This window comes from Melanerpes formicivorus, unplaced genomic scaffold (genome assembly GCF_026170545.1).
Source record: "Melanerpes formicivorus ecotype bairdi unplaced genomic scaffold, bMelFor1.0.p_v2 SCAF_37, whole genome shotgun sequence".
NCBI lineage: Eukaryota > Metazoa > Chordata > Aves > Piciformes > Picidae > Melanerpes > Melanerpes formicivorus.
The window spans coordinates 3,826,334-3,848,036 of NW_027142389.1; the positions used below are offsets into that span (position 1 = coordinate 3,826,334).

General features: G+C 47.7%; 1 protein-coding gene and 1 long non-coding RNA gene across 2 annotated transcripts in view; one reads left to right on the forward strand and one right to left on the reverse strand.

The window, feature by feature from the left end:
* On the reverse strand, positions 1-12,976 carry CHMP1B (charged multivesicular body protein 1B). Its single transcript, XM_068157642.1, has 8 exons — positions 12,830-12,976; positions 9,845-9,942; positions 8,585-8,731; positions 7,792-7,860; positions 7,286-7,393; positions 5,763-5,806; positions 4,843-4,915; positions 1-3,556 (listed from the first exon to the last, which is right to left on the reverse strand). Exons 1-8 carry the CDS (start codon positions 12,843-12,845, stop codon positions 3,512-3,514), a joined length of 600 nt encoding a protein of 199 aa, XP_068013743.1. The 5' UTR covers positions 12,846-12,976; the 3' UTR covers positions 1-3,511.
* LOC137450757 (uncharacterized) overlaps positions 12,459-21,703 on the forward strand; it is a 17,057-nt gene continuing 7,812 nt past the window's right edge. Inside the window, exons 1-2 of the long non-coding RNA XR_010989626.1 lie at positions 12,459-12,963; positions 14,050-14,807. This is a non-coding gene — a long non-coding RNA (uncharacterized lncRNA). The remainder of the gene's footprint in view (positions 12,964-14,049; positions 14,808-21,703) is intronic.

The following is a 21,703-nucleotide window of genomic DNA, read 5'->3' on the forward strand; positions in this document are numbered from 1 at the left end:
TGAGGCAAGTTGTCTGTACAATTTTATTTACCATTCCAGTTCCATTTACAAAGTGTCCCATACAAGTTCAGCAGCTTTCAAAGGAGCTCTACCAGAGATACAAAAGTTATTCTCTTCTCTATACACATCACCAGCTTCAGAGTTTATTTCTGTACACAGTTGATTCTATTTAACAAAACATTACTGGTTGTATTTTTGGCTCTGAGGATCTCCATAAAGGCAACTTGATCACTTTTTTAATCCCACTGCAATCAAGGAAGTTTATGTTCATGTTTATCCTTCCCTCTCCTTCCATCTGAAGCTCTTCATGGCTTTCAAGGTTTGGAATTCAAATGAGGACCAACACCACCAGGCACCAGCAGTTTTAGCAACCAAAGGCGGGGGGAAGGGGGAAATTAAACCATAAAATACAGATTGAGCAAAACCATCTTGCAACATTTCAGGCAAGGTTTCAGCTCTAGATGTGCCTGCTCAGAAGCATGAATAGTGAAATACTATCTGGCAGTAAGGTTACAGAAGAGCACACACAATTTATTTCATGTGAAATGAACTACAAACACAATCAAGCTTCCAAGGAACACGAGCAAGGAAGGAGTGGGGAGCTAGAGCTGCTCAGAACAAAAGCTTTGAGGAGAGTCTGAAGGGAGGAGCACATGAAACAAACATTGCTCGACAAGTCACTTCCAGTTTTAAGCATCTCTAAACCACTTGAGAATAGTACAGAGACATACAAAATGTAACTGTTAAAACCTCCTGAAAGGCAGATCAGATCTTGAACAAAAACACAGCTAAAAGAGAGAAGGAAATCCTTTTCCCCAGGAGAGGGCAGGAGATCTACACACATGAGCAACCACCACAAAATCCTGGCCCTGTTGGGACATGAAGCAATGCTCACAACAGCTCACTGCTTCAAACACTTGTTTCTTCCTCCCAGTCAAGGAATCCTGCCTAGCTCTTTGCACCATACCACCACAGAGGTAACATTCATTCTATCAACCAAGCTTTTTAAGGTCAGTTGTTAATCACTCTTTTAAATGACACCGGAAGTCCATTCAGGAACTGGAGTGCACAAGCCTGGGATAAGACCAAGGCCATGGAATGGGCTGTGTGTAGTCAGCAGAAGAAGATTATTTATTTAGCATGTGCTTTGCAGCAATCCAGTTTCACCTCCCTCTATCTTAAACCCCTCCAGAGCCCAAAGGTTCACATCAAGGCAACATGCTAAGACAAATCAACCACACTGGATCCTGAATTGCTGTCAGCCCCTCAGAGAGGTAAAGAACTGCCAGGCACAGGCTGAAAGCACCACCACCAATAAAATAAGCCAGCCAAGCCAGCTGAGCTTGGCATCCACACTGAAAACCTCAGTACTTTAGCTCCAGAGTAAACTCAGAGGTCCATTTACCACACCACTCGGTTTCCACTCCTGTCATGATATGAGTAACTGAGCATCAAAATGAAGTTCAGCAAGGCAAAGGCACACACAAAAGCAGTTAACCACAGCTGTGGGTAACCTGGTTGCATAGATCCACCAGTAGGGTTGAGTATGATGTTCAGGAGGAGCCAGAAGGAGAACTAACAATGCAGTCCCCAGCTCCTTTCCCAAGATGTTTGGGTAAGAACTGAGAGGGATTATACAAAGAGTGCAGCTGTGAGTCCATGGTTTTGAAACCTCTCCCAGACTCTCCTCCTTACAGGAGGAACATTTAAATATGTGCTTCAAAGAAACTGCACTGAAAATCCACATCAACAAGTGAAAAGAGCACATCTGAAACAAACTGTTTTAGTTTAGGCTGCCAATGGGAGACAGACAGTTCCACAACATTTTAGGTGGTTGTGTCTATCTTTGCTTCCTTTCTTCCAGTAGCCTTAAATACTTCAGTATGTAACATCCTGCTAAACCTTCATCTAAGCAACTCACTCCAAACATGGCTTGAAACTGCTCTGCACTGCCTCTGCCTGACTAAAAAAAGTGAAGTATTCTTGCTCTTAAATATTGCACTGGAGCATCCTTGTGATCCTGAAGACCAGTGAATTAAGAACCAGATCCTTGTGATCCTGAAGACCAGGGAACTAAGAACCAATTCCTTGTGATCCTGAACACCAGTGAACTAAGAACCAATTCCTTGTGATCCTGAAGACCAGTGAACTAAGAACCAGTTCCTTGTGATCCTGAAGACCAGTGAACTAAGAACCAGATCCTTGTGATCCTGAACACCAGTGAATTAAGAACCAGTTCCCAGTGTTTCACACTTTTCCAACAAGATAAAACAAGAAGCCCCAGGGAGGGAACATTAACATCACTGTTCATCACTACACATCACAAGGAGGCTCAGCTGCAAATTTCTGCAACCATTTACTTCACAACCTCGCTGAGTCTCTGAAGCTACTGAAAGAAGCAGCTGGGAGATTCTCTTCCTGTGCAGACAGAGTTTACTGAAGTTGCAGTAGTCTAACAAAATGTGTTGCCTGCAACATCACACCTTGGAAAAGCAAAGCAGCTGCTCTTGATCCAACACAGCACCCTCTGACCCAGCTGGCCTACACTACTCATCCACTTCTCACCTGCTGTACCCTCTTACGTGGAAGGATGAGGAGAAGGACCACAAGACTTGTCCCTACCTATAAAAAAAGTGACTAGATAAAAGCAAAGGCAGAAGGAGGAATGGAGAAAAGCAGCTTCAGTTACTTCCTATAAAGCTTTGTAGCTTACATCTACAGAATTGGATAGTCCTGATCAGCAGGAACTAGAACCTTGGCAGAACAGTCAGTGACATAAATGGCTGTGAGAAGTACCAGGGAGACACTACAGCACTTGACATTAAACAAGGAGCAAGTTACAGCACTCAACAGAACTGACAGAGTTGAAAAATAGACTTTATTCCTCCTGTGCTTAAGGTGGTGACACCAAACAAGTTCCCAGTTGTATGGAAACAGCTTTTGGGAACCCAATTTTTTAACTGAAAGTCCCACTTCAACACAATTCCTCTAGCTGGAAAAGACTCAAAACCTCAGCCTGAAGTCCACTTAAAAAGTCCATGGAGTCCACGCTGGCCACCTTTGCTTGTTCCAGGAGTTTGGCTGTGTCAGAAAGTGATCTACAACTATCAGCTGAACTGACCACATCAGTTCTCCACCACAAACAGTTCTCAGCATTTAAAAAGACATCACTTCTTCATTTAAAACATCAATGGCAACCTGCTTCTCCCTCAGCTAGAATGCACCACACCATTGCTAGCTGACTCAGAATGTCAACTTGATTTTGGGGGGGGAAAAAAAATCCTCTCCAAAAATATATATCAACTTCAAAATGTACAGAAAAAGGACATTAGAGAGCTGATCTTTTGGGGTCACTTACAATGTATTTTAGAAAGAGTAGCAAGCTTGGAGTGGAGTACCCTAGATTACAAATATTCAGACACCAAAGCCATACTGGATACACTTTCCTAGTGTATTGAAGGGTTAGGTACAGAGAGGGTGTTGTGAAAGCAGGTAGAGAGCTGCAGCTCTGTTAGACTTGATCACGTAGGCGGGCCAGTCTCTGAGACAGCTCATCCTGCAGGGGGTAGAGCACAAAGGAATCAGCTGTCAGTAACATGGAAGTTGATCTCTGCACAGCTCTGCAGCAGGCAAGCAATCTCACATCCAGCTGACAGGGCATGATCTCACACAGCGTCACAGAGTGGACTGGGTTGGAAGGGACCTCCAAAGGCCATCCAGTCCAAGCCCCCTGCCATAACCAGGGACATCCTCAACTAGATCAGGTTGCTCAGAGCCCTGTCACACTTGACCTTGAATATCTCCAGAGATGGGGCCTCAACCACCTCCCTGGGCAGCCTGGTCCAGTGTTCCACTACTCTCAAAGTAAAGAACCTGTTCCTAACATCCATTACCCCTCATCTTACCACTGGAGGCCTCTGGAAACAGTCCCTCTGCAGCCTTCTTGTAGCCCCCTTCAGATACTGGAACCAGGCCCCTTCTCCAGGCTGAACAACCCCAGCTCCTTCAGCCTGCCCTCATAGCAGAGGCAGAAGCCTTAACAAGATTTGCCTAAGCCTCCAAGAATGGTTGTGCCAGGTGAGACCAGAGGTCCATAGTTCTCTCCAGTAGTGGGCAGGTAGGAAGGAGTTTCAGGTCCCAGCACGCAGAGACAGGGCTGCTTTGGGTTGCTTGTTTCAAATGTCTTATCTTTGTAAGTGCAAATCAGCTCCAACAGGACTACATCCTCATGTGGATGCAGCCTTGGCTGACCAAGGCTGGTCTGTCTTAGGGGGCTGGGTACAAGGTGAAAGTGAACTTCAGAGAATGTGGGACACTTGGGGCAGTTAAGCCCAGGCTCTGCACAACAACAGGGTGACAAAGGGAAACTGTTTGTTTTAAAGTCCCTTAAATATATCCCCCTGGAACGGAAGGAGCAACTCACCAAAAGATCTGTGCAAACTTAATGTTAGGAGTTGGGTACACACAAGAAAACTCTAAGCTCTTTGCTCACAGCAGAAGTGGAATCCTTTGCACTAACCCCAAGAGACCTTTCACACAAAGGGGAAAAAACCCCAAGGCCTTGGGCTTGCTATGGCAGATGGCTGGACTCACATTTGGGGCAAGCAGAAGAGTCAGCTGTTTGGCACTGTGAAATGACCATGCAAACACATACCTGAAACACCTCAACTTTGTGTATTTACTAAGAGGACAAATGTATTGTTAAAAGCATTCTGATTGCAAGATGGCTTTGACTAATTACTGTTTCTTTTGGGCTGTTACAAGTTGGCTACAGTTTAGCAAGCCTGTTTTGACTAAGTGAAGCATCAATTCTCAGACCACAAAACTGAACCTAACATTTACCTGTTCTGCTGAGGCAACACTTGTACCAACAGAACCTGTCTGTCCTTGAGGTAGTTCCATGTTCAGATCAAGACTGATAGGAGAAAACCAAACAAAAATCCAAGTCAGGCACACATAGTTAAATGAAGAAGCACAGTAAGTGACAAGAAAAGGAAACTTATGCCTCACCAAGAAAGCAAGTAAAATACCCTGAAGTATTTCAGTAGAGCCCCAAAAGCTTAAATAAGTTATGACAACTTGGGTTGCATGAGAGCAGAACTGCAAAAAGGTTTAATGTGGAGTAAAAAGGAGTAAAAGTGTGGGGAAACATGGCCACGATTGCTAACCCCAGAACCCCAGCACAGTGGGGGTTGGAAGGGACCTCTGGAGATCATCTATTCTAACCCTCCTGCTAAAGCAGGGTCACCCACAGCAGGCTGCCCAGGATCACAACCTCCAGGCAGGTCTGGAGTCACCCCAGACAAGGAGAATCCACAACCTCTCTGGGCAGCCTGCTCCAGGGCTCCAGCATCCTCACAGCAAAGAAGCTTCATGTTCAGATGGAACCTCCTGGCTTCCAGTTTGTACCTGCTGCCCCTTGTTCTATCACTCGCTACCAGTGAAAAGAGATGCTAAAGCCAACCCAAGTGGATAATAAAATGCTTTCCTGACATGACAAGTGACAGGATTTCAGGCTTCTCTGCACAACCATCCTGCATCTTGCTATTCACAGCAGCTCTGAGTGAAAACAGAATGAAATAATGGCAACTAAGCTAATGAAGAGAATGATGTCCAGAGGTGAAAGGAAAATGTTGATTCCTCTCTGCTTCCAAAAGGCAGACACGTGTAAAACAAGAGGATCTGGCCTTCAGGTTAACCAGAAAGGACTGCTGGAACCAAGATTTACAGATCAAGAGATGGTCACTTAAAATGTTACCTACCCTGCTTCATCTGCCATTTCCTGTAGGAGCATATCCACTTGGTTCTGGAGTAAAGAAAACAAAACTGATTGTTGCACACTGTAGTTCAGGATGACCTCATTTGTTAAATCTTGAGAGAACAGCAATTAGTTGGAAAAAAATAAATCATTTAACAGTGAATGCCTTTTCCAGAACCCTTTAGTGCTGAACCACCAGAGGGCTCTGCATGAGCTCAGACAATGAAGAGCAGAGGTGCTCAGCCTGTTAAAACCCATTAACTGGCCTCTGCAATAATGCTTCCAAGAATGAATATTACCTGCAAAAAACCCCACTTGACTATTTCAGGTGTTGATCATGATTATAATCAATTCCATAGAGTATTAGTGAATAGAATAGAATAGATCAGATCAGGTTGGAAGAGACCTTCAAGACCATCATGTCCAACCTATCATCCAACACTGCCTAATCAACTAACCCATGGCACCAAGCACCCCATCAAGTCTCCTCCTGAACACCTCCAGGGATGGTGACTCCACCATCCCCCCAGGCAGCCCATTCCAATGGGCAATCACTCTCTCTGTGTAGAACTTCCTCCTAACATCCAACCTAAACCTCCCCTGGTGCAGCCTGAGACTGTGTCCTCTTGTTCTGGTGCTGGCTGCCTGGGAGAAGAGACCAACATCCACCTGGCTACAACCTCCCTTCAGGTAGTTGTAGAGAGCAATAACGTCACCCCTGAGTCTCCTCTTCTCCAGGCTAAGCAACCCCAGCTCCCTCAGTCTCTCCTCATAGGGCTTGTGTTCCAAACCCCACCCCAGCTTTGTTGCCCTTCTCTGGACACCTTCCAGCAAGTCAACCTCCTTCCTCAACTGAAACACTAAAACACTGCTTTGCAGAGGATGGCAAAAAGCTGATCTCCAATAGATCCAGGTCATTGGATTTGGGTTCAGGTTTGTTCATTTCATTGACAAAATAGATTTCTCCCTCAAACCTTGTGCTGGAATCAGATGTTTAGCTCCTTGTGGGACAGCACCAGGGGGCAGGTGCTAGGAATTCTTAACTATGCTAAACACTGTGTAAAGATTTTCTTCAATAAACATGTGCCCATAAGTTGGAAGTAGGTAATGAACAACCTTCCCTTTGCATACACTACTGAAATGTGGTGGTGACTAAGGTACTTCTGTTAGCACCCAAGAGTGGGAACTATTGGCTTCCTCACAGTGTACTTGTGCTTTGACAAGTAATGCTGCAGTGTCTCCTGCTTCAGAAGTTCATTAAGAGCTCATCAAAATGCTGCTTACTGAGTAGGAAGGTTAAAGTTCAAGACAGAATGTATGCTGTAAGAGTGAAAGAGATTAAAATACATGTATGTGATCCTCTGTACTTGTGACTGTCATTTGAAATAGACTCTTCACCACAAAGAAGCAGAAAGGGAAAAGGCTCCAGGTGCTGCTGTGTCTCAGAGGAGGCTGAAGGAAGAGAAGTGGACACTTCCATACAGTTAAGACAGGGATTGTCTTTCAAAGCAGATGGCCTGCTCTTACCTGTGGCGTTGTTAGCGTAGTAGTGTTGCTCATTGTGTCTTCCATCTGCTGTGTCTGAACATCCAGAGTTTCAAACTGATGCTCAAATTTATCCATTAGTGCAGAGATCTATTAAAAAAATGAGGAACTGAATCAGTGATCTGCAGATCAATTCCAACTGGCAAAACCAGACTCACGCCACAAGGGTGAGCAGGTTCTGGAGGTCAGGAGCTTGCCTCCTTCCCTTCCCCTTGTCAGTTTTGAAGCTGATTCAACACTGCAGTCCAAGCAGGTTGGTCAGGGCTGTGTCCAGTCAAGGTCTGACCATCTCCATGTATGATGACATCACAACCATATTGGCCAACTAATCCCAGGATCTACCAACCTCATGACAAAACCTTTTCTCTTGACTGGAATTTCCCTTTGTAAAACATGCCCATTGCCCTTTTTGCTTTTGATGTGCAGCAAGGCCATTTTTGGACTTGATCTTGGAGGTCTTTCCCAACCTTACTGATTCTACAATTTACCTTTTCCAAGTTCATGCTCTTCAGTGTGGCATCCATAGACTTAACTACCCCTGCCATCGACTTCGTTACCTGAAAGAAGGCAAAGGAAATTAGTATAAAGAAAGAAGAGCAAGCAGTTTCCTACCAAGCTCTCTTATCTCCATCCACAGAGAACAAGCTCTGGCTGAAGGAGCAGTACAGTAGTGTACCTTAAACTACTCAAGCTAGAAAGGGTTTCTGGAGACACAGGTCCTAGGAGAGGAGCACTGTCTGTCTCCTTAGTAACAAGTAGTAGGACAAAAGGAAAAGGCCTCAAGTTGCAGCAGGGGAGATTTAGGTTGGACATTGGAAGACGCTTCTTCACTGAAAGGGTTCTCAAACACTGGAACAGGCTCCCCAGGGAGGTGGCAGAATCCCCACCCCTGGAGGTGTTTCAAAGATGCAGGGATGTGGTTGCTGTGTTACAGGGTTTGGAACCAGACTTGGCAGAATTAGAGAATGGTTGGACTCGATGATCTTAAAGGTCTTTTTCAACCAAAACAATTCCATGATTCTGTGATCTTCACAAAATAACCTCAAGTGTCAGGAGCAAAACACACTGAGTAATGACAGCCAACAGAAGCCACCAGCTACAAATCACAGCAAGCCATTACAAAAGAGCAGCTGCCAGGAGGGTTCCAGCACCTGATTTACTATTGCCGTCTCCAAAATCCAGACTGAAACTCCTCAGCTCATTACAGACAGAATAAAGGCACTTCTATGAACACCAGAGGTCTCATCTTTGCACTAGATCTGTGAAGACAGACTTACTTACCTTGCCCATTGTGACTGCAGTCTGCACCCTTGCTGCAACAGCATCTACCCTGGCGCTCATACGCAGGAAGTTGATGGCTTGGTTCTTCTGGCGGATGGCGTTCTCGGCGTGGATCCGGGCCACCTCCATGTTGCCCTTCTGAATTGCCTGGGGGAAAAAGCAAAAGAACAAAGGAGATGCATTTTCATCCCCCCCTCAGGCCACTTCATTTCTGAAACAAGCACAAGAACTTTTGTATCAAAAACCTCAAAACCCATCCATCCTCCCCCAACAGTTCTCCAACTTCTTGCTGTGAAGCCCTAACTCCTTGCCAAGGCAGGCACCCAGCACACACAGCAGCAGCTTCCTACTTGTTTGCTTTCACAGAGCTCCAGAAACGTTTTCCCATTCTTAAACATGTTTTCAGTATCAAGACCCAAACACAGATACAGCTGGCATGGTTTTATCTCAGGGACAAAAGTACAGACAAGTGAGTTCAGTCGCTTTCCTACTTCGAGGGCTCCAAACCTGTTTGGAAGCTGCTCTTCATACCCCTTTTTCACACAAAATGACAAACATCAAGATTAAATCTTTTTTGTTTTAATATTTAAAGGGCAACAAAGCTGGGGAAGGGTCTGGAGAAGAGGTCTTCTGAAGAGCAGCTGAGGGAACTGGGGTTGTTTAGTCTGGAGAAAAGGAGGCTGAGGGGAGAGCTTCCTTCTCACTCTCTACAACTCCCTGAGAGGAAGCTGGAGGGAGGTAGGGCTGTCGGTCTCCTCTCCCTAGCAACAAGTGATAGGACAAAAGGAAATGGCCTCAAGTTGCACCAGGGATGGTGCAAACTGGATATTAGAAGCAGCTTCTTCACTGAAAGGGTTCTCAAACAGGCTGCCCAGAGAAGTGGTTGAATCCTCCTCCCTGGGGGTGTCTCAGGCACAGAGATGTGCTGCCGAGGGACATGGTTCAGCCCCAGACTTGGTAGACTTAAGTAACGGTTGGACTGGATGATCTCAGAGGCCTTTTCTAACTGAAAGAGAGTGATTCTGCACTCTGAGAACAAGTCTCTAACAAAAGGCACACCAGACAATCTTCTCAGGAAGCAAATGCCATAAGAGGGCACAGAAGAATGTATCCCCATACTTATTAACGAGCATGAGAGGATTTACAGGCATGTATTTTACCTCACAAGCATAGCAGGAAAATGGGAAGGGCACCAGCTATTTCCCTGCTGTAGTATGCAAACAAAAGACCCAAGGCACTTGTTTCAGCCTCACTGCTTACCTTCTTGATTTTAGCTTTCTCAGCCTTTTCTTCTTTGTCACATTTTTTGGAGTTCCTGTTGAGCTCCTTTGCAGCAAACTTCAGGTTAAAGAGGTGCTCTGCAGCGCGAGTTAAGGCTTTGAGAACAGGATCAGTCCTTTCACTGCAGTGTCTTGCTCTCCCATTTCAGGTGCTACCAAACCTAGGGCATACTGTTTCCCTGACAGTGAGATTACAACTTGGAAAGGGCTCTTTCAGCAAACCCTTGAGCTGCACACCATGAGGCCTACCCAGCTGCTCTGCAGTTAAAATGCCAGCGGGCTCCAGGCTCTAAAGTGTGAGGCTATAAGAAGTAAGTTCAGATCCCAAACTGCCTCCATTTACCATCAAATCCACCTCAGATTGAAAACTACAACAAACCAAACCTCCCCCAAGAGGAACTGAATAAGCCTTCCTCCACCAGTTACTTTCACTCACCCTCCCTGCCTCTCACTGAAATGAAAATGCAGTTTGCTGACCTGCTCAGGACCTCCCCGCCCAAAAAGCAGCCACTGAGGAAGAGCGAGGCAGATGAACAGGGTAACAGCAAACCCACTTGGCTGACCATCCCCGGTCACACACTGGGAGGCAGAGCTGCCCTTTGGAGCCATTATCTTGGGTTTAAATTGCTCTTGCAGCCACAACACAGAGCAGCCTCCCAGGCCTGGGCCATGTGAGCGATTGTGGGGTTCCCAGATGAAAGCTATCACCTGACTTTTGGGGACAGAATACTCAACCCAGCAAGAGATATTTTCAAGGAGTTCACAGAATCACAGAATCAATAAGGTTGGAAAAGACCTCAAAGATCATCAAGTCCAACAAGTTCAAGTCCTACTTAAGCTGAGAGCTCCAAGATAAAAGTAGAGCAAGTGACTTAGAACGACTGCCCTAAGCTGTTACAACAATGTGCTGTATGAATGACAATTAAAACCTCATCATCTGAAAATACTGTTGATGAAAGCCTCCAACTATTATCAGTCTTTCTCAAACACAATGGAAGTACAAAGCTTTGTAGGCTTCTTTGATGCCACCTTTTGATGTCCCAAAAAGAACACAAAGCAAGTACTAAGATGATTAGCAGATAAGTGGAAGCACAAAACCCTAAACGTTATGAGGTACTTGAGGCTTCTTTAATATTTCAAGTACATATGTTACTCCAGAATCGCTGGTTCAGCTTGGGCTTTTTGTTGCCTTTAAAGCTAGGCCATGCATCTTAGAGCCCTGACAGCAATCTGAAGACACTGAGAAGTCTTTGTTGTCTATTTGTTACCCTATCCTGTAAACACCACAAGCAGGTTACAGGCTGTGCCTCTGCATGTGGGGTACTGGTTAAGGTAGCGACCAGAAACACTACAATTTCATAGTTATCAGTCAGGGTTGGAAGGGACCACAAGGATCATCTAGTTCCAGCCCCCCTGCCATGGGCAGGGACACCCCACACTAGATCAGGCTGGCCAGAGCCTCATCCAGCCTGGGCTTAAACACCCCCAGGGACAGTGCCCCAACCACCTCCCTGGACAACCCATTCCAGGGCTTCACCACTCTCATGGGGAAGAACTTCCTCCTCACCTCCAGCCTGAATCTCCCCACCACCAGCTTCATTCCATTCCCGCTAGTCCTATCACTACCTGAGAGCCTGAGAAGTCCCTCCCCAGCCTTCTTCTGCCTGTATTTATATTTCTGTGCTCTATAAACCAGTCACCATCCCTTCCAGCAGCACTGTGTCTTGCACTGAGCCACAGATTAATTTACCCAACTGGAAAGCACCTGCAAGTCTTTCATTGCAGCATACTTCAGGTCAGAGACCAGAAGAACCAGGTACAGCATGACATCACCTATTTACACCAACTGCACTGAACTGCATTTCAGAGCAGCTTATTTCCAACTAACTTCCTCAGTTACTCACTTGAGGCATTAACCTTGGTAAAACAACTCACCCTGCCATCTCCACAGCTCTTCCTCCCCACAAATGGCACATCCTTGCTCCTCCCTGGAAGTGCCTTTCTCAGTGTGCCATAACCCAAGTGAAACCCAACTTCTACCAGCAACTGTGACTCACAGTCACCTGCTCCAGCCCTCCCAGGCCAACCAGCAACGCTGAGCCCTGCCAGTGCCGAGACCTCTGCAGCTGTTAAAGCTTTATTTTTGATCCCTGTACATTAAGTTTTATAAACCAAGGAAGTCTGAGTTTGCCCATAAGGGTTTCCTCAGTGTGTAACTCTGACACCAGGAAGCACAGCCCAGTTTGTTCAGCTGACAGCGGTCACTGCTGGGGTGAACAGCTGACAAGTCAGCCTCGGTGACATCACTCCAGTCCACACACAGTGCTGGATGTCTGGCACGTCAGATGTCCCACTGACCATTTTCTCTACTCCATGCTTTTTCTGACTCAAGAACTGGGTTGCACCAGTTCTGGAAGAGGAGATCTTGCCTTCCCCCTTCTGCCCCCCCAGCTCAGCTTCGCTGATCTTGCCCTGGAAAACGAAACTGAGCTTCCATCTCCCTCCACACAGGGAGGGCAGTGCCTGCATCAGAGCCCCTGTCGGTATCACACCCACCACTCCACCACTGCTCCTGCACAAGGGCCCCTGAGGCAAAGCCCCCAGAGGCAAAGCCCCCAGGCTGCTCTGACGCCTTCCCCCGATCACTTCGATGACCGCTTCGCTTCCTCCTTCCCACCGTAGCCCATCGCGCCTCGGGGGCTCCTCCCGGGGCGGAGCAGCCCCACGCCGACCCCACCCTCTCCAGACCAAGCACCGGGCCCAGAAGCACCAGGTCCCCGCGCGGCCAGGCCCGCATCAAGCCCCGGCTCCGCGCCGCGGGCTCCCACACAGCCCAGGCCCCGATCCCCACCCCACGGGGGCCCTGCCGCCGGCCCCGGTGCGCCTACAGCGCCCGGGAGCGGCCGCGGTACCGCAGGCTGAGGGGCGCGACGCGGGGACGCCCGGACGGGACGCGCATGGATACTCTCCATGTTGGACATGGCGGCGCTCGCTCCGGCCGGCCCGGCGGAGGCGAACGGCGAGGAGCGGAGCTGAGGGCCGGCGCTGAGCCCCTTCCTCGGTGCTGTGGCGGCTCCGGCTTCCGGCTGCCCCGCCCGGGTACGCGCAGCCGCCGCGCCTCGGGTCGGGAGTGCGCTTGCGCGCGGCGCCGGCGGCCGGTCGCGGGGCGGGGGCGCGCAGAGGCCGCGCCCGGGGTCGGGGTCGGGGTCTCGCCGTCGGCTGCCCCTTGGCCTCCTGCAGCGGCTGGGTCCGATCCCTTGCGCTGGGGCGGGCGGCATGTGCGGCCCCTGGCCTGCCCGAGCGGGGAGCGCCCAGGCTCGGCCGCCGCTCGGCAGCAGGCCTGGCAGGAGCCTGTGGGGACCACTTAAGGTGCGTCTAGAGCAGCTGGGAAAATGACAGGGACAGAATCACAGAATGGTTTGGGTTGGACGGGACTTGGGAGGCCATCACGTCCAGCTGGCCTACCGTGGGCAGGGACACTGGCAACCACAGCAGTTGCTCAGAGCCCCGGCCAGACCTGGCATGGCTCCTGGGCTGGGGCATCTAGCACCTCTGGGCAACCTGGGCCAGTGTGTGCGCAACCTGAGTGTGAAAAAGGTCACAGAATCACAGAAACATTCAGGTTGGAAAAGACCCTCAGGATCACCAAGTCCAACCCAGAGCCCTGCTCTACAAGGGTCACCCCTAAACCATCTCCCCAAGCGCCACATCCAAACCCCTTCAAACGCAGCCAGGGTTGGTGACTCAGACACTTCCCTGGGCAGCACATTCCAATGCCTGACCATGGAAAAATTCTTCCTGATGTCCAGCCTAAACTTACCCAGTCACAGCTTGAGGCCATTCCCTCTTGTTCTATCTCTAATTATCTGTGAGAAGAGACCAGCACCAAGCTCTCCCCAACCTCCTTTCAGGTAGCTGTAGAGAGCCGTGAGGTCCCCCCTCAAATCTCCCTCTTCCAGCTTAAAACCATCCTCCCCTGCCCTGTCACAGCAGGCCCTGCTAAGAGAGTCCCTTCTGAGGATACGGTGTTAAGTTTCCTCTTCAAATACAGTATTACTGTGAGGTCTTTTTAGTGACAATAAATTTGAAGCTTGACAAGCAAACAGTAAAATTCCAGTGCTCCAAGGAAATGTTGAAAGCTTGTACACAGAGATCTTTCAGTTTCTGCTCTTTCTTGTCTTCCAGGAGCAAAGGAAGCCAGTGGAATGACTTTCCAAAGGAAGCAGAGTGTTATTCCATAATTAAATTAACTGGAAGCCCTACACAATATTTCAATGGATTTTGTGTCCCATCAGTGAATTCCCCACAGCTTGTCCTACCTGCAGCTGGGATGGTGCAGTCTCTGCTCTTTGAGGCTGGACAGAATAGAACTGGACTAAGTTGCAGAATGTTAATACATGGAGTAAAATAGCAGTAACTTGGGAAAAAGAAGTAAATACTGGTTTAAGACTCGCTGGAGTTAGTAGGAGAACTTCCACTGACTTGCAGTTAATGCAAATGTTCACAGGGACAAGGTTGATAGGCTGAAGAACAGAGGCCTTCATCTTCAGAGCACCAAAGATGACCTGTGTAAAACTTTAGTAGTTGATCCTGTCACAGTATCACCAAGGTTGGAAAAGACCTCAAAGATCATCGAGTCCAACCTGTCACCACAGACCTCATGACTAGACCATGGCACCAAGTGCCACATCCAATTTCCTCTTGAACACCTCCAGGGACGGAGACTCCACCACCTCCCTGGGCAGCACATTCCAATGGTGAATGACTCTCTCATTCTCCTCACCTTGAGCCTAAACTTCAAGTTTATTGTGAGCTGTATTTTTATCATCAAAAAGCTCTGAATCCTGCAGTTTATTGCACACTTTTCAGCCCACCTGAGTGGAAGACACCCCACAGAGCGTGCAACATTTCTCTTCAGGTCACTTGGAAAACAAAGGTCAAATGTGAGTCATGTTCACTGTCCAATTGCTGGAGACATCATTTTATGAGCTCGTGACAGGTACTCATCCAGGCTGGATATTAGGAAATATTTCTACACTGGCAGGGTTCTCAAACATTGGGATGGGCAGTGCTGGAGTCACCAACCCTGTGGGCGTTCACAGCAGCCTGTGGGCCTGGCACCTGGGGCCATGGTTTAGTGTTGACCCTTCAGTATCGGGTCGAGGGTTGGACTGGATGATCTCTGAGGTCTCTTCCAACCAGATCTGTTCTGTGATTCTGTGACTGTAGGAGCAGAACATCCAGAAATGACATCCACAGGCACATGGTTAGCTGAAGGGCTTTTTTTCACTCCTCAGATTGCTTTGAGAGGATGTATTGCTGAGTGCCTCCAGCTTTTAATTAAATTGTATTGGTTTTAACAGAATGAAGGAAAATGAATACTTTAGTAAAAAGGTTAGACATCCTGGTTAGATACAAAATACAGACCACATGTGTTAAAATGTAATGTATTTACTTTTTTCCCCTTTGCCTTTTGTGTCTGTAAACAAATGGAGCTCAAGCCTCAACTGTCGGAGTTGCAGACAGCCTGTCAGCCATTTGCTGCCATGGAGGAGCTGGGCTCTGATCTTTTATGATGCTAAAAGACCTCTGGAGTCAATTATTAACTTTCAGCTCACCATAAAATAACATCTTCCTGTCTGTCACTGCCCCAGAAGAACACTGGGCTGGTTAATAGTCCTCTCACTATCATTCCCAGAAGCATAGCTGCCATCACTGCTGCTGGACTCACATCTTGTCCGGCTTGCTGGTGATTGAAGGTGAACCAATTGTGACATCCCATGTCTGAGAAGTGTCATGAGCTTAATTTCTGATAACACTTGACTTGGTCAAAACTGGCAGCTGCTCACTCTGAAAGCTAAAAGTATTGTTACTTGTACCAAACATGATCTGCTCCCTCCATTCAAACCTTAACTTTGTAATGACCAGGCTTGCACAGAATCCCAGACTTACCATGGTGGGGGTTGGAAGGAACATCTGGAGGTCATCTAATCCAACCCCCCCATTAAAGCAGGTTCACCTACAGCAGGTTGCCCAGGATTGCAATGTCCATGTGAGTTTGGATCTCTAGAGTGAGATTCCACAACTTCTCTGGGCAGTCTGGGTCAGGGCTTCAGTACCCTCACAGGATTTTCTCCTCGTGTTCAGGTAGAACTTCCTGTGTTCCAGCTTACACCCATTGTCCCTTTACTTTTTGCTGGGCATCACTGAAAAGAGCCTGACCCTATCCTCTTGGCTCCACCCTTCTCTGGAGACATTGCTATCTTGGGCAACCTGCTGTGGGTGATCCTGCTTTAGCAGGGGGGTTGGACTGGATGATCTCCAGAGGTCCCTTCCAACCCCTACCATGCTGGGACTCTAGGATTTTGTGGTCCTGAGACTTTCCTTATCTTCTGGGTGAAGAATGTGGGAGTGCTGGCCTGGCAGGCTGGTCCAGGCACAGCAGCCTGAGGAGAGGCAGCTCATTTGCTGCATTTTTAATGGTGTGTTCTGCTGAAGCATCACAGGCAAAGCCCTGATACTGTGATACTGTGATACTGTGAATGAGGTACCTGAGCTGACAGCTTCCTCGTTTACCATCTGGGTGCCAAATTCATGTAAGAATAGCCTGTAGACATGGAATCATGTACTTAAGAGGAGAGGAACTGTACTAGGGGTGGCAGAAGACACTTCAGAGCAAAGCTACTAGCAGTAATTTTTCCAGGTTGCGTCTGAGGAGTCTGAATGCAGAACAATAAAGAATGATGAATGCTGACTATAGAAGGTGTGAAATACCTGCTGGTGACAGAGCTGGGGTGAGGAGCAGCTGCACTGGCTCTGTAACATACCTCCTCAGGAGATGGGAAAGGGCACAATAGTGGTCTGTGGTTCTCTGGACCTGATCCACATTGGTAGATGATTCTCAATACCAGCAGTGCTGAGAAGCAAGTCTAGTTGTCTGGGGTTTGAAAACCAAAGCTGTGCAGAGATGTAGCAGAGATTTGATGTCCTTAAGAGATAACTAACTGGGAGCAGAACTGCTCTGTGTGAACAATCTAACTGAAATCAGCCTCCTAGAAGCTTGCTTAATAACTCTTATGAGTAACAGTTGCTTAAATGAATAAGGTTTTCCAGGGTCAGCAACAGACACTAGATCATTTGATATCCAGGTGGGGGTTTTTGTGTGTTTTTCTGCACTATTACTGGAACTCATCAATTAGGACATAATTTGGAGGTGGCATCAACATTAGATAGGAACTATTAGAGTGATCATCAGCTTTGTTAAAAAAAAAGTGATTCATTTCAGTGATGTCAAAGGGAAGCAAACCTGACCTAATTATCCACAACAGCAGTGGAGAACAAAGAAGCAAAAGCTGCTCTGCACACAGTGTTTTACCTCAATCGAAGCCGAGACAGTGTAAATCAGCTTCACAGAGCTGACACAGGAGGGAGCCAACTCAGCTACAGCCTCTTCAGTGTTGCTGAGGACATGAGCTAACAGCCAAATGGAAACTGAAATCCCTCCTCCCTTTGACTGCTGAAAAAATACCCTTCTGGTCGTGGGCTCCTCTCTCTGTCCCATTTTCTTGGAAACACAACCCTCCTGCAAAGCTGAGTGATTGCAAACTATGCATGGCAAGTGCTCTTCCTTTTCTATTAAGTTGCTGATGGCAGTGGAGATGACTTGGACACTATTTCATATCCTTCACCTAACATCCTGCAGGAGTGTTAGGAGGCAAGACAATGGCGGGAGGGAGAGGACTTATGTTCAACGAAGCCAAGTGCTGTGTCCTGCATTTCAGTTATGATGACTCCATCAGTGCTCCAGGCTTGGGGAAAAGCAGCTGGAAATTGCTCACTGGAAAGGGAGCTGGGAGGGTTGGTCAGCAGCCAGCTGAATATGAGCCAGTGTGTGCCCAGCTGGCCAACAGGTCAACAGCATCCTGGTCTGTGTCAGCAATATCATGGCCAGCAAGAGTAGGGAAGTGATCATCCCCTTTCACTGGGCACTGGTGAGGCAGGACCTTAAACACTGGGCCCAGTTTTGGGCCATTCCCTGCAAGAAGGACATTGAGGTGCTGGAGCATGTCCAGAGAAAGGCAACAAAGGTGGTGAGGGGTCTAGAGCACAAGATTTTTGAGGAATGGCTGAGGGAACTGAGGTTGTTTAGCCTGGAGAAAAGGAGGCTAACAGGAGACCCTCTTGCTCTTTACAACCCCCTGGAAGAAGGTTGGAGACAGGTGAGGGATGGTCTCTTCTTCCAAGTAAGAAGCAATAGGACAAGAGGAAATGGCCTCAAGTCATTTAGGTTGGACATTAGGAGCAATCTCTTCACTGGAAGAGTGGTTAAGTCCTGGAATGGGCTGCCCAGGGAATTGGTGTGGCCCTCATGTCTGGGCCGATTGAAAAGTCGTGTAGATGTGGCACTGAGGGACTTGATTTATTGGTGACCTGACAGTGCTGGGTTAATGGTTGGACTTGTTGCTCTTGGAGGACTTTTCCAACCTTAATGAGTCTATGATTCTATGATTTAAGGACCCCCAAGAAATCAGCCTGTGTGTCTCTGGCTTCACTGCTGGCTTCCACTGATAAGAGCCAGGAGAAATGTCAGCAGATGCAACCCAGCTGTGAAATCCTTGCAGATGGGAAAGCCTACCAGGGTGCCACCAAGAGATGTTCTTCAAATGCTGGGTGTTAGTTCAAGTGAAACCTACCATGAATGAGTCCAGAGGGCTGGGAGGTTGAGCCATTTGAAGAAGAATAAGCTTAACCTGGAATAACACCAGGGGAGGTTTAGGTTGGATATTAGAAGAAACTTCTTCACAGAAAGGGTTCTCAAACACTGGGACAGGCTGCCCAGGGAGGTGGCTGCATCCCCACCCCTGGAGGTGTTTAAAAGACACAGAGATGTGGTGCTGAGGGTCGTGGGTTAGCATCAGCCTTGGTCGAGTTGCACAATGCTTGGACTCGATGGTCTTGAAGGTCTTTCCCAACTGAGGCAGTTCTGTGAGGCTCTGCCACCTCCGAAAAGCAGCAAGTTGTTGATCTTCCAGTTTGAAGCCGCAGCGCCTGGAGCGAGGAGCCCGGCTGGTTTCTTGCCTCACGCTGTCATCGATTCAGCCCTTTGGAAAAACCCTTTAAATGGCTGGGTGGCTGCAAATGAAATATTGCCAGCCAAAGCCAGTCGTTGCCATGGCAACGGTGTGGCTGTGTCACGAGAGAGGTAGCTGCGAGTGCTGCGCAGTGACTCGGCTGTGTGGCAGCGCAGGGCCTGCCAAGGACTCCGCTCCCCCTTGACTCAAGGCCAGGGAGCTTTCACCCCCAGCTCCTCCTTGCTTAAGGAGAGTCGTGCTCCAGTGCAGCCTTGAGCTGCTAAAGGCAATGCTTTAGGTGCCTCCACTCCTTCACCCACCTGTTGATTTGGATCTTAGCTGCAGATGGTGTGGCTGGTTCTCTAGAGCCCTGTTGATTGTAAGGGCATTAAACTGCAGAGCAGATTTTGGGGATTATTGACCTGCTCATTATCAAATCCTATCAGTGTTGCAGTGATTAAGAGACAAGCAGCACTACTAGGGAAACAGAATCATAGAATTGTTAGGCTCAGAAGGGACCTCAAGGGTCATCTAGTTCCAACCCCCTTGCCATTGAATAGTTTGATTATTTTTTCCCCCTGATATCATGCACAGTATCACAGTATCACTAAGGTTGGAAGAGACTTCAAAGATCATTGAGTCCAACCTGTCACCACAGACCTCATGACTAGACCATGGCACCAAGTGCCACATCCAATCCCCTCTTGAACACCTCCAGGGATGGGGACTCCACCACTTCCCTGGGCAGCACATTCCAATGGCGAATGACTCACTCGGCGAAGAACTTTCTCCTCACCTCCAGCCTAAACTTCCCCTGGCACAGCTTGAGACTGTGTCCTCTTGTTCTGGTGCTGGTTGCCTGGGAGAAGAGACCAACCCCTTCCTGGCTACAACCACCTTTCAGGTAGTTGTAGAGGGCAATGAGGTCTCCCCTGAGCCTCCTCTTCTCCAGCCTAAGCACCCCCAGCTCCCTCAGCCTCTCCTCACGGGGCTGTGCTCAGTGCATCACTGAATTTTCCTGACTGACAAAAACACAAAGAAATCTGGAAGAAACACATTACCCACTGTTTGTCTTCAGCAACCTGTTAAATATTATGTCTGCTGTGGGTGTAGAGAGAGACACATCAAGATGTTGGCAATGATTTCAATGAAGCTTATGTATTTTATACATTTAGACACATTTTCATTAGAAGAAGATACTGGAAGTTGATTAAAATGTGCAAGCTGCCCATTCTCTGCATCCTTCCATTTGGAATTTACATGGAGGAGGAAGGTTCCTTCCAACCTAAAGCAATCTATGAACATATATTTATCTTCTATATAGCAGGGTAAGCCATATCAACAGCCACTTCTTGCAGTGCTGATCTTGCAGCACAGAGGAGCCTGCAGATAAACAGACCAGAGACATTAGAGAGTCACAAAATCACAGCATGGAAGGGACTCGTCGTCCCAGGACAGAAGTGTGGTGCTGCTTTTCCAGATCAAAAGGCTGGAAGAGGATTGCAAGAAACAATTTAAGAACATCTTAAATGTCCAAACTTCCTTGAAAGACCCAGTAAGCAAAACCCTTTTAGTTGTGTTTCCACGTTGGTCCAATCTCTCCCTTGGCACAGTCACCTCTCACTGCAGACTGCTGCAAGAAGACTCAATTTCTCTTCCATCCTTTTTCTCCTAACAGCAACATGCCTGGTGCCAGGAGTACAAGTGCAGCCAGACTTGGAGAGCATCACAGGTGCAAGGCAGCAGAGGCCCCTCCTTGGGAGATTTTCTCTCTGGGAAGCTGTCCAGGCATGGAAGGGAAGTGGCCCTGCTTTGGCAAGCTCCTACACAACAGAAATGCCCTGTATATAACATACTGAAACACACCCCCTGGGGGCATTCCAGGGCAGGTTGGATGGGGCTCTGAGCAACCTGATCTAGTTGAAGATGTCACTGCTGACTGCTGGGGGGGTTCAACTAGATGACCTTTAAAGACTGCTTCCAGCCCAACCCACTCTGTGCTTCTATGGTTCCATGAGAGCACCTGTGTTGTGCAGCTGCCTTGCCTTTGAGCTCATCCAGTTCAGCTCCATTTTAGGAACTCTGCAGCTGGCCAGAAGCTGTATTTTGAGGACAGAATGAGACATCACTTACAGTGACCCCATGCTAAGACCCTTCAACCTGTTTTATCTAGGAAGGAGCAATAGGGATCATTTTGACATTTGAGTCATGGTGCTTGAATAACCTCCTCTTTGAAATGAAGCAAGCTGTTGACTAATCTCTGAACTATTGGTACAGACCTTCTGCCTCTGTAAAATGAGGTGAGGTTTGCAGTACCCTGTATTTCTGAAAGATGAAGATGCAGCTGTTGGCCTTTCCAGCCAGGAACATTGTAAACAAGTTGGTTTATCTTACTTTGAACCACTCAGAGATTTCCACTCCTGATGGTTTACTTCTCATTAGGCTGAAATCACTCTTCACAGCCCTGATCTCTGAACACTTTCCTCCTGCCTTTTTCATTTGGATTTTTGATGTGTCCCTTTTAGAGGCTCAGCCATTTCATACTCTTAAGCTACCAACTCTCAATTCTCAACCCTTTTCCAAAAGAAGCAATCTAAAGCCTGCCTCTTCTTTCCTCCTCTCACCTCTCCTCCTACACAATTTCCATCTCATCACTGATGCAGCAAACATTTATTTTTTCCTTAAATTTTATTGAGCTGTGTATTCTATGTTACTTCCTCCACAGCACTTTGGAGAAATAAAACTGACAAACTCAGCTGCAGAAGGGG